Raw genomic sequence first — 12,808 nt, 5'->3', positions numbered from 1 at the left:
TTTTAGTTAATTGATGCAACTCCTCCTTAGAGAAATGTAATTTCCTTCTTAAAGACATAAGTACGCATACGTCTATTTTAAATAATGAAAGATAATCATATATGCTTTTTCAAAGAGAATATCAAATAAGGAAAAAAATGATCTATATATACGCATCTTTTTATATATCTAATTTTATATTTTCAAGTCATTTAATCACTTTTATTTTTTTTGTTCACTACATATATTAACATATATTTTATTTTTAATCATTTTACAAATGAGTTATATGTATTGCATTTGTCAGTTGTTTCCAATAATGGAAACGCAAGCTGCTTCTATTATTTCACCTTATTTTGACTCGAATTGAAGTTTTGATAAAATATCCAAGATTGTTGTAAGATTTATCTTTTTAATTTAAGCTACATTATTATGAGCATGGATAACTTTCAGGAACGTGAGTTTTTTTAATATAGTTAATATCTTTATATAGAAATAAAAACAAAATAATAGTTGCATATAGATCTTGGCTGTCAATTCCACTTATTAACTCATCATGTCTATTTATGATTACTTATATCTACACGGTTATTATTACAACTAAATACAAAAATGATTTAATAAATATATACACAATTGCTTTTTTAAAATTAGATGCAATACAATAATAAACATTTTTTATATAAAATATATAGTATTAAATTTTAAAATTTTAATGCAATAAAGAAATTAAAGGAAATTTTTGTAAATTGCAGAGAACACAAACAGTACTGATAACGTTAGATCAATAGCAATAGATGTTTCATCATTATATTCAGCTTTAAAGCATGATTACGAGGGAAGCAATATCGCGAATATAATAACGCAATTACTACACATATATCAGCCGAAAGATGGTATTATTGCATATGAATGTGTGTTGAGAAAAGTTCAAGATTTACTAGAAAACTGTAATTCTAGAAAAAAACAGTTATTGCTTTCAATAATACCTGCTCCAGATAATGTGCCAGATCACACAATCAAAGAAGTTTTTCATACAACTACAGGTTTTATCAAACTTAATCTACAGGAAAAGTAAGTCTTCTTTTTGCGCTATATTTTTTTATATTATATATTATACAAATTCATATCTCTCATACTATTGTATCAACAGCAATATGTTTCAAAATGTGTTTAACATAAAAAGTATGGATGGAATAATGGACAATAATATTTCATCATCGTCAAAGCAAAGCTTTTTATCTAATAAGAATGTGTCGAATTTTAAGTCATCATTCTCCGAAACATTCCCTTTTCGAGGTTTCCCCGAGAATGAAATTTCTACGATTCACAGTCATGTAAAAAACGTAAACTACTTGTACAAAACCATAGAATGCGATTTTCCTCGTTCAGAAATTCTAGCTGATGTCAGTCCAAATTCTGCATCATATATTAATAATCGACAGGCTGATTCGTCGAGACATCAATTAAGTAATGATACGAAGAATTGGTCAAACAGAAATAATAATAAACATCAAATGTCAATTTATCAACAATATCTGCTTAATAAGAAATATTATATACCTAGAATTAACACCATTAATGAATCAGATCTTTGGTATTCATCATCTCAGACGATATATCAGGTTTGTAATAAAAAAAATGTATAAAGAAATAAGTGAAACAAATGATATAAAGATTTCTAATAAATTATAGGATACATGCTCTATAAAAACGCATAACGATAGTGAGATAATAGCGGATTTGTGGCAAAATAATAAAAGTCCCCGACAATTTAATAATGTTAAATACAAATATAAAAAAAGTGAAGATAATAATGAATTCGATAAAAATAAAAAATTTGACATTTCGCAAACGATAATCGATATTGGCCAAAATGCAACAATTAAACAGACAGTTAAAGATAATATATATAAAATGGATACGTGTTGGGACGAAGATCAGAATATTGTCGTAGATGTACGAAAGACAAAATTTCAAATTTTAATATATAATAGTTTATATTAGCTTTTTTTCCAGAAGTAATTAAATTCATTAAATTTTACAGGCAGACGATCTTTTGGCATCAGTGCGCGATAAACTTAAAACAAGCTTGAAGAATTTTTTAAAACGAGCGCAAGAAGGAACTTCCATTGGTAATAATATTATTATTTTATTTATTTTTATCACATATATATTATAATCATAGATATAGCGTATAAAATTATGAAAAAAGTAATTTTTCGTGTACCTATATACGTATACAGAATTGGCGGCTTTTCCATGCACCAGATCGTATCCACAGTCGAGTTCCTTGAACTTGGTATGTTCTACGTCGAAAGGCCAGAAACCTGGAAAAACATCACGCAAAGTTTCAGAAAAAAATTTTACATCCAGTGTCTCAAATAATAATAGCGTAAATAAAAAAGAATCTGATGAAAAGACGAAATCAAGAGCGTTTACTTCCGTTAGTGAATTGCAAACGAAATGCAATTCTCATCAGGAACTCAATAAAGCAACTGAATTTCAACAAAATAATTTAGATTACGTGGAAAAGAAAATAGTTACACTTGAATGCGAAGAAAATAATCCAAAAAAATCAATACACAGGTAAATATGTAATTATTATTGCATTTAATCAGTTTAATCGCGCGACAATATAATAATAATAAAACGATTTTTAATTCAGATGCAAAATAGTGGAATCAAGATCGAACGATGTAAATCCAGAAAACAATTTTCAAGCTAATTCAATGTCCCAATTAGCTGCATATAAAAAACATTATTACGACACGTTATTGAGTGTTCAGAGAGCTAAAGGTTCATTAAAATAATATTTTAATTTTATATTACATATATATTTTGTTAAGTAAGCCTTCAGATATGACTCACTGATACCTCGCACGTGTAAAATATAATAAATTATTATAATTGGTGAGGTATGTGTGTGATAACATTAAATGCGCTGATTATTTCAATTTCTTTTCACAGTCGCAGTCACGAATTCTTTAGCATCTTCCTCGGATTATTTAACGGGTTACGATGATCCTTATTACTCGAATTACATAGATCAGCAGCAACACCTGTTTCATCAACAGTGTCATTTCACGATGAGACCGCAATTTTTAACGTATCCAGCCGAGCTATCCGGATTATCAAATGTGCATGGTAATCAATACAGTTGGGCGAAATCAGTCTATAAATATTTATTATTGAAACAATTAAGACTTCAACGGCAGGTAAGAAGATGTAAAGACGTAATAAGTAAGATTATTTCAGAATACATTTACTCACCGTATATGAATTACAGACTTCGCCCCTGTATGCCCGAAATCAAGAGTAAGTCATTTACATATGTATGTATATGCTCAATAACTGAAATATATTTTAAATATAATTTCTTCTTTATGTGCAAGATTAAAATCGTATTTGCGTAATAGTGACATTTTATATGTTTCTTCATTCTTCAAGCGGTTGGATTCATCGCTATATCAGACCTGTGTATCCTTATTCCTTTACGTCAAACGAAAATGCTCAAACGAAGCACTTTGCACGCCGTAAGAGTTTGGAAGACATAGTCGGAAAATTGAAGGATATTGAACGCAACAACGTCAACAATTGAACGATTGTTCTCCTGCATTGAAGAAACTCCATTGAACGACACTTATAAAGTTGCACGCACGAATGATATAATTTTATAATTTCTGATGTTCATTCCTATGGAAGATGTATATATAACATCTTCAGATATCAAGTTAAAGGACTAGTTGATACAATGGTAACAGTAAGAATGTTAAAAAATTCACACAATCATAGATTGATAAAATATTAAGATAAATATAAGTACATATATAAGCTCGACATCATAGATTTACCGCTCTCGTAAATGTTCATGTATTTAACTTTATATTTGCTTTGCCTTTGTATTGAAAATAATTGTGTTATTATGTATTGATTATAAAAAGATTGTGTATAACGATTTATATGTACACATCTCTCGTTGGACATTTTGATTCCTTGTAAGACGTGAATTTTATAAAGTTCAATGGATCGCGCAACAATTTTCATGAATTTTGTTTGTATTTTGGACGATTGTGTGGTATAATGATTTTTCAATGGTATACGCAGAATATAATGTTATATTTTTAGCTGTCGCCAATTGAATCGTATTTAACGCACTTATTAATGAATGTACATTATATTCGGTTTGAGTAACATTACACAAGGTTCACTCTAATGACTAGATGATTTGTGATATATTCTTAATTAACGTACACAATCACACGCACAACTCCACACAATCAATAGTATATAATACTCGTCTTCGAGTTACTCCTAGATGTACAAAATGACGTTTAAAAGAATATGTGACAATGCTGACTTAGATGTTACGTGACTCATCGATCATTTATTGTCCAGATCATTCGCTATGCAGCACGACAAAATCACCAAGATGCTTCGTCGCATGATATTTGCGTCATTCTTGGTAATCTGTCAAGCTATATATTCATCCGTATTCATTCTCAGATTTCTCTGCTTAAGACAATTCACGATTCGCCTAACAATTCTACAATTAATGTGTCGCTACAGTTTGATGTTCACTCTAAATATTGGCAGCATCACATTATGCACTCTCTCACATGTAAATTAATAAATATAGAAATACAATGACACTATCAATACTTGCGCGAATATATACTTATATAAATATTTTAGAACACATTGGAAATATTCAAATAAGATGAACATTCTTACTCGAAACACACATAACGCGTTATGTCTATTATTTGATGAGAAATTAGGCCAATAAAATTATCCTGCTAGGAGAATTAAAGCGAAAATCGTTAGGAATTTATTTTGAAATTAAATTTCTAATATATTTGAAATCGTGTAGGAATACACTTTTCAAATAATTAAGATTTTATACAATGATTTTTTGTCGATTCCTTTTAGCTCGCCTGATTTTTGGAGGATATCAGGTCATGTACAGACTTGGATTGTCATACTATCACTATAGGTCATTATATCGATCGAGCCTAGTATATAAAAAGAATCTGCGCTTATTAATCATCATTGAAATTTATTGCCTGAATGATAATTTATTCGTACAAATTCTAAGAAAACAGTGCTTCATGTATCACAAACATGCTGCTATTTATTATTTTGCTTCGTTGAAGCAAATAATTGTCGCAAATATTGAAGTCAAACGACTGTTTGATCTTTATTATAACAATAATGATGACTTTAATCCAGATAGCTAATCCTTTATTGAAACTATATATTTAACAAATCATGTTTTCTTGATTACGCTTGAAGGATTAAAAATTTTATAAATAACAATACAAAACACGCAAAATAAAATAATTCTATGATGGAAAGATCGTAAAAATGTAATTGTAAATTTAATAACTTTAGTAATCAAATTGTTGTATTTATTAAATATTAATTAAAAGTTGCTTTGTGTGTCAAAAAGCATGAAAATCTTATAAAACATAGATTTATTTTTATCGAGTGTGTGTATGTGTGTTATAACACTTACATTAAATATACATTTATATTAAAAAATTAAGATTTTGAATTAAATAATTATGCATGTTTGTATTATAATTTAACATATTTGTTGCTAATTCACTTGAATTTATTTAGAATTTATTAGCTAACATATGAGTGATAAATGAAAATGTTACATAATACAAAACTTGACGAGAATAAGTTTAATGAAAAGAATTTCTTTGATATATAAAAAAATGCTAGTCTTGTGTGTAAAGACATTAAACTGCTATGTGCCGAATTTAAATTCGAATATAACGAATTATGACAGATCTTAAAATTACAGAATCTTGAATATAAAGCCATTGAGAGAAAGAATGGATTCAATCGATATATAATATACTACGTTCAAAGAGCGTTATATTTTTTCTGGCAGTGTCTGTACATTTATTTTAACTGAAAGCTAATTGCCTTATAATGTCAAGTGACATTTTATTTCATTCGATTAGTTATTCTAAAGTGACATTATTAAGTTTGAGATATATTCACACTTTCAAATGTATCCCAGCATATCGATAATGGGCTGTAGAAAAGTTACATGTTATTCCTTATTGCCCAACAAAACACGAGTTATGACACTCTCGATATTTGCCACAACGAAGCTGCTGTATTTTTTACATGCTATTTTTTTTATGAATCTATATGAACACGCATTTCTCTTACACTATTAATTGATTTAAGGTCGACGCATCAAAATTTAATGTGATCTGTGTGTGCCTGCTTGCTACGTTTGTGTTTACATTCGTAGTATCGTATCAAAAGACAAAATAGCTGTCTTAGTAGTGGCCTTAATGAAGATTAACTAATATGTTTGTGTTTATTCAATTGTATGATCGGTCGTGATAAATCGAATAAAAGAGAAACGAGGTATCAGAGAGAAATTCTTTGATAACTGTTACATATTAAAAGAGATTCAATAGCACGAGCAATCAGGAAACAAGCGCTTAATAGTTCTTCTCAGGATGAATTGTACTTCTAATACGATATGTATATACTAAAAAATACCTTGCTCTTTAAATTGATGGATTATTAAGAAGATATAGTTGTACAAAAAAATGACTAGAGTTGACTCTAAAAGAGTTTCTTAAAGCGAAAAATTAACACAATACATAATACTGCTCGTCTAGTAACTTTAAAGCTATGTAAAATGTCTAGAAGTAGTGCGTATGTTTCTGTATAGGAACAGGGACGGACCATTCGTTTTTAAAATTTGATTAAATATAGCGAAACCTTTGTTTTTTTTGCATTATGTGAAAAAAGATAAATATTACGATTATATGTTTTAGATATATTCAATTAGTTAAAATTTAATAAAGAATGTAATCAGCTATATATCGATATTATTTCTCAATTAATATTATTTAATTTGAGAATATTATACAGAATTATTTGTTTCAGATATAAAAGGCAATTAAACATAATCGTTTTTAAGTCCGTCCTTGTGCAAGAAAAATACTGTTGTAATATAATGAACACACTTCAGAGTTTACAAACCAATTGGAATACAACAAATAATCGTTCCATGCATACTATTTCGTTCACATAGAGAAATAACAGATGCCAAACCGATTCTTCTAGTGTAAATAATTTTATGTGTGATCGAGTTCAAAATATTATCATATATTATTTGAAAATTTTCACCATAAACTATTATAGACTATTATTTTAAAAAATCTTTTTAATGTGTTTTATAAGAATTTAAAATTCTACAAGGCCATTTTATGTGAAGTACATGTGAAGTACAAGTATTGTCATTACAACAAAGTAAACTACAAAGTAAAATATTATCGTGGTTTTAAATGATTATTAATAAGCTATCCAATCATTTATTTCAATTCAACAGGAATAAAATTTAATGGAGGTATATAAAAAATTATTCTGATTTCATGTATGATTACTTTCTTTCTTAAGCTTCATTAAATGTATTTTTTTTTAAAGTTTCATAATTTTAGCAACTAATTTTTTAAATATTTTCTGTATACTTTGCTTATAAAACAATTTTTTATGTATTTTTAAATCAATACTTAATTATATAATCAATTTGACCTCCTCAAATAATATTAAGCAATTGAGTTAAAAAAATCTTGTGTTTATGATATTTAAGAATTTATAATTATGCATAAAAATTTAAAAATAGACAAATTACAGTTGCTGATTGCAATTGCAACTTACATTTTTGTATGTGAAATTGATAGAAAGATCGGTCTAGCTGCATTTTACTATTTATGTATGTATGTATGTATGTAATAATTTTTTTTAAAGCTCAATATATACATTTTCATTTCTCAAGCAATACACGATTTCTGTCCGTCAAACATTTTTTCAAATATGCATGGAACTCAAAACATGTTGGCATCAAAATGCGATAAAAATTATTATTCAAATATATATATATATATATATATATATATATCGGTGTTACGTGCTATATAGTGGTCTTATACTTAAAATCCTGTTAAAACTTACTTACTTAGATTTAGTATTTGGTACACGATTGGAATGAAGTGGCATTATTTGCTTATCAAAGTTGGGCAGTCTAGTTTTGTGATGCAAAACGTCGAGACCCGAACAACTAAAGAAAATTTATCCTCTTGGCAGCAAAATGTACAAGGCAGCAATGACTTTATACAGGATCTTAAATCTTTGGACACGATTTCGTCCTGTAAAATTCGATAACAACAAACTTGATAAGCCCTGTAAGTACGGGCTATGATCTTTTTCACCTGTTGCATGTATGAAGTGTAACAATCATATATATATGTATGTATATCTTATGTTTACATTTTTTAAATCACATCCGGTTTTATGCACAGTTGAAAACACAGATGGAACATGTAAAACCAAAGTACTGTGTTCTTCAGTCTCATTGTGCATTATTATTTAATGTAGAAAATACAAAATAGGTGTTGAAGTCAGGCAAGTTTATATGCAAACAAGAGAGAGGTATAAGATTTCAATTATGTAACAAGTAACACTTCAACTACAGTTGCGGTCTAATAAAATATAAAAAAAAATAAATAAATAAAATTAAAAAAAAAATTTAACAAAGTATATCATGTACTTGCTTGCTTTATAAAAAATTTCGTCACAAATTGTTCACAAAAACTGCTCAGTTGAGCAAGTTTATTTTTTACCTAAAGTGCGTGTGCTTTGTATTTCACAAGACGATCAGGCAAAGCTATAAGGATCGATAGTTTTGCTAGAGCAAGGTTGAACATCATCTGGTGGTGGGCGCCACTGTTGTCCAGACCACATGGCGTTACGAACAATCACATTCGCGTCAGTTGTTTCTTCTTTACCGTTGCTAGATGTACATTCCGTTTCCCAATTTCGCAGGCCGTTCCGAGTCACTTGATTGATCGGTCTAGTCTCATTCATGTCACAACAATTCTGTGCGTCATTGTTCACTGGCGTTTGCCTAGTTTTACTTCTAATTTGCGTAGTGCCACTATTTCTACGTTCGGCGTCGGACCATGAGCGAGATTGCTCCACTGTAGATTGTAGAGGTAATTTTCGCGGCACTCGTCTAGTCTTAGCCTCCTCCGCGGTGACGCTGCTAGCGTCGGCCTTACTGCTACCTGGTGCGTTTCCATCACCGGTTGAACTACTATCACCTTCTTTCCTTCGTCTTCTCCGTCTCCTCTCGATCTCAGTTTCCTCCCGTTGAGTATCCTCGTTATTCGTATGTGTTTCTAAAATATGTTGCTTGGCCATAGCCCAATGGTCCTTTTTGTTGGCGCCTTGTTTAAGTCTTTCATGATTACCGCGATGGCCGCCGTTACTCGTGTTCGTGTCACTGTCCGTGTTGCGCTTTTTCGATTGTTGATTTTTCACGGCCCACGAGGCGGGTCTCTTAGGACTACGTTCCTTCAAAGTGACCTGCATTTTAGGCTACGTTTATACTGTGATTGATAAACGATATTTGCGCCATAAAATAGACAGATTATACATTTACCCCGGAGGAGGAAGAATTATCAACTGGTTTATAGAGTTGTGTTGGTGTATGACTACGAGAATCTTGACCCTTACAACCTGATCCATTCCGACAATGTATCCATGAAAGTAAAAATGCTAAGAGAGCGCATGAAAGTCCCACCACTGCTGCGGCAGTCAGTTGGGAACGTGTGCGTCTTGGTACCCAGCCTCCACTGTGGTATTCCCATACTGTACATGCTAGTAATGCGCTACTCGCGGCATATGACAAGCCTATGCCAGTGAATACTATAGCATTCTATAAAAAATAATAGATTTATATGTGTAACAGTATCAATACTCTGCAATTGTTATGTAATTATATTTAAATATATTGTTATGTAATTATATTTAAATATAATTACATAAATAAAATTATATTTTTAAATTGTGCATTTTTATTTTAACTCAATATTACTTACCAGTTTAGCCCAATTTAAAGGAAGGATGTAAATAACATGCGAAATATCAAGGAAGAGAAGGGCTGCAGTGACCAAGAAACAGAAAACAGCTACAAAGATCATGAATCGTAAACGATCTGCTAAAGGCAGCATAAAAAGGCTGACCTTGGCAGTGCCAGAACTGCATAAAGTTGCCAAACAAGCTGCAGAGGATATCTACAAAATATCATTAATATCTGTATGTGTAAAACAATTTTTCTAATTTAATCATAATACTTTTCTAGTTTGCCATTTCATATACAGGGTGAGTTATTTACTATATCGTTTGAAAATAACTTGAAAAATATGCATCACAAAAAAATTTTTTAAAAGTTGTTTGGTTTCGAAAAAAATTTTACCTTGAATAGATTTAAGATCATCTGAAAATTAACTATTATTTTTTAAGTGAGAGTTAGTATTTTTTATTATATTTTCATATTAAAGCATAAAAATTAAAACTTGTTTTCTCTTGACATTTTTCTCTGTTTGCATTACAAAATACACTAAAGTAGATATTCAACATTTGATGTTGAACATTTTTTAAATTAAATAAAATTTTAGAAAACACTGATATATTATATATTGAGAGACAAGAGAAACTTAAGTTAAATATGCACACAATAAGGATCAATTTTGTTTGGTTTCAAATATCTTAAAACTATAGGACTTGAAGAAAAATGTTAAGAGAGAAAAATCTTTAATATTTACAAACTAAATATAAAAAGTAATAAAAATAGATTTCCATTTACAAAATAAAATCATATTTTCTTTATCTTCTCAAAATCAAACAACTTTAGTTTAAACATTTTTATTTGATGTATATTTTTTGAGTTTTTAAACGATACATTAAATGACTTATTCTGTATATAAATAATTTTATACTTACAAGTAATAAGAGTCTAACAACACCCGTAGCTGTTTTAAGATGTCCCTGTATGTCACAGTAAATAACCACATGGCTTGCACGTGACCAAGCCAGAGCATTGGATGAAGAGCCTGGCCTGTGGTCACTATTACCATAGTGACCATGATAATTAGCATGTGAATCCCACGAGTGGACTGTCGAATGAACCCCTGGCGAATCCAGCTCCGATGATTGGGAGCTGATTCGCCCCCCTGTCCTGCTGCCTGCTATTGATACAATATCGAAACTATTGTACAGAGTTATATATGTGATTACATAAGCATAATTTTAAATAAGGTAGACAATGCAGGCAGTTAGTCAGGGTTTTAACAACTACATGCTACTTTAATGTTTCAGAGAGAAATCATAGAGCAATTATATCAAATCAGCATTGATATTAAGAAACATGGCAAAATATTACATGCATAAATTTCCAAATAATATATGAGCTTCAATTAAAATTAAAATTGATTGTATATACCAATCTCGAAGTCCTGAATGTCCTCGGGTTTAGAATATATGGCAGGTGGTGGTTCTAAGTCGCGTATTTCTTCTAAGAGAAGCACTTCTATTTCCTCGGCTGCGTATAAATCGGAGACCGAGCGAATAGGATAATGCCGAGTCTCGCTCATTACTCAAGTGCGCTCGCTCATTTACTCCTTCCTGCCTGCTGTCGTACTTTTCTATTTGACCTGTCAGCGAGCAGCATGCATTATCTAATCGATTCGATGACAGGTCCATCTTACCAGCCATTGCTTATTCATATTGTGTGCCATTTCTATCCTTGCAGGCAACAATACTCCTCCGCCTTCAGGCCACACCTGTCAGAAGAAGAAACAAATTTATATACACTAACATTAAAGAAGTAGATTAAAGATTTATGTAATAAACATAATGAAAGGTTTTATAGCTATAATCTTTAAATATTTAATACAAATCTGTTTTTTTTTCTTTAATTAAATTTTTCTATATTGAAATGTAACTTTATCTAACAATTAATGAAAATGTTATTTGTATAAATCTCTTATTATGAAAAAATATATTTTTTATTATTAGACAAATTGATGTGAACGCGTATACCAAAATCTTGTAAATAAGCGTATTGCATACTGATAAACACACATTACATTTATTTAACAACAACAAAGCTGTCTCATGTTACATCGATGCATTCGGCATACGCGAGATTAAAGCACATGCGAGTTCTAATGATAGTTGATTTGATCGTATGAATGAAATTTCGATTTAACGCGTATAAGTCTATAAGACTATAATTTGAGGTGAAAAATATTTCAAGTTTTTTTCACGACAAGTCGTGTTTTTTTCTCTCGATTGAATCGTCCTGTCGCTCCAGATCCACATGTGGTTGCCAGAATCTGTCCTAGCGGTATCTTAAAATGAGTAGCACCGCGTCGAGAAAATCGCGTGCCGTCCCCGAGATATTTCGCCAATACCTACCACGAATTTACGCTCGTCGATCGCGACGTGTAGATCACATTTTTCCGAGATTTTTCACGGCGAGCTCACTGACCGTCCAATGGATAGCCGCCATTGCCTTTTTGCTGTTTTTGCCCGTGATCTCTGCGTCCATCACAACGACTCCGATTCACGCATGATGCGCATGAAGTTGACATCTATAGTTTGAGTCACGCATATTATAGGTTTCCTGTCGCTTCATGCGCATCATGCGTAAATCGAAAAGCACCCCTAACTTGTCTCTCTTTCTCTCCCCTTTTATTCATCGGCTAGAGCTTTGAAATTTCGCGTGTTTATTCGGATTATTTCCGAAACGAATAATAAATTTGAGAAACGAGCGAAACGACAGAGAGATTGGAAGGCGCGGAAAGAAGGCGAGTTTCGCGCGCGTCCGCAATCGTTTCAACGAGAAGGCGGCCAATGGGAGGCTCGGTCGGGCATCGCGCGGCAGAATCAATGCGAACGCGACCTGCGGCCTGAGTTACGCTCGTGTGCGCGACTGGGCGGC

At 31.1% G+C, this 12,808-nt stretch overlaps 2 protein-coding genes across 4 annotated transcripts; one reads left to right on the top strand and one right to left on the bottom strand.

Annotated features, from left to right (window-relative positions):
- The first annotated feature begins 288 nt into the window (after positions 1–288).
- LOC145939720 (uncharacterized) lies at positions 289–3,580 on the top strand. Its single transcript, XM_083044270.1, has 10 exons — positions 289–436; positions 735–1,053; positions 1,166–1,604; positions 1,675–1,938; positions 2,027–2,114; positions 2,226–2,568; positions 2,648–2,778; positions 2,950–3,197; positions 3,269–3,297; positions 3,430–3,580. Exons 1-10 carry the CDS (start codon positions 412–414, stop codon positions 3,578–3,580), a joined length of 2,037 nt encoding a protein of 678 aa, XP_082900396.1. The 5' UTR covers positions 289–411.
- Positions 3,581–3,827: 247 nt separating this feature from the next.
- LOC145939715 (uncharacterized) lies at positions 3,828–12,657 on the bottom strand. 3 transcript variants are annotated; one of them, XM_083044257.1, is made up of 6 exons: positions 12,283–12,657; positions 11,306–11,645; positions 10,807–11,051; positions 9,903–10,097; positions 9,464–9,739; positions 3,828–9,387 (listed from the first exon to the last, which is right to left on the bottom strand). In XM_083044257.1, the coding sequence occupies exons 2-6, from the start codon at positions 11,454–11,456 to the stop codon at positions 8,677–8,679; spliced, it is 1,578 nt and encodes a 525-aa protein (XP_082900383.1). In that variant the 5' UTR covers positions 11,457–11,645; positions 12,283–12,657; the 3' UTR covers positions 3,828–8,676. The 3 variants fall into 3 exon arrangements, with proteins under 3 accessions (XP_082900383.1, XP_082900386.1, XP_082900385.1); XM_083044260.1 differs by having other exon boundaries at positions 3,828–9,375; XM_083044259.1 differs by having other exon boundaries at positions 10,807–11,048.
- Between the last annotated feature and the right edge of the window lie 151 nt (positions 12,658–12,808).

This window comes from Prenolepis imparis, unplaced genomic scaffold (assembly GCF_030444845.1).
Source record: "Prenolepis imparis isolate NDT839.2.m4 unplaced genomic scaffold, iyPreImpa1.0 SCAF_8, whole genome shotgun sequence".
NCBI classification, from domain to species: domain Eukaryota; kingdom Metazoa; phylum Arthropoda; class Insecta; order Hymenoptera; family Formicidae; genus Prenolepis; species Prenolepis imparis.
This window is presented reverse-complemented; position numbering and strand designations above follow the sequence as displayed.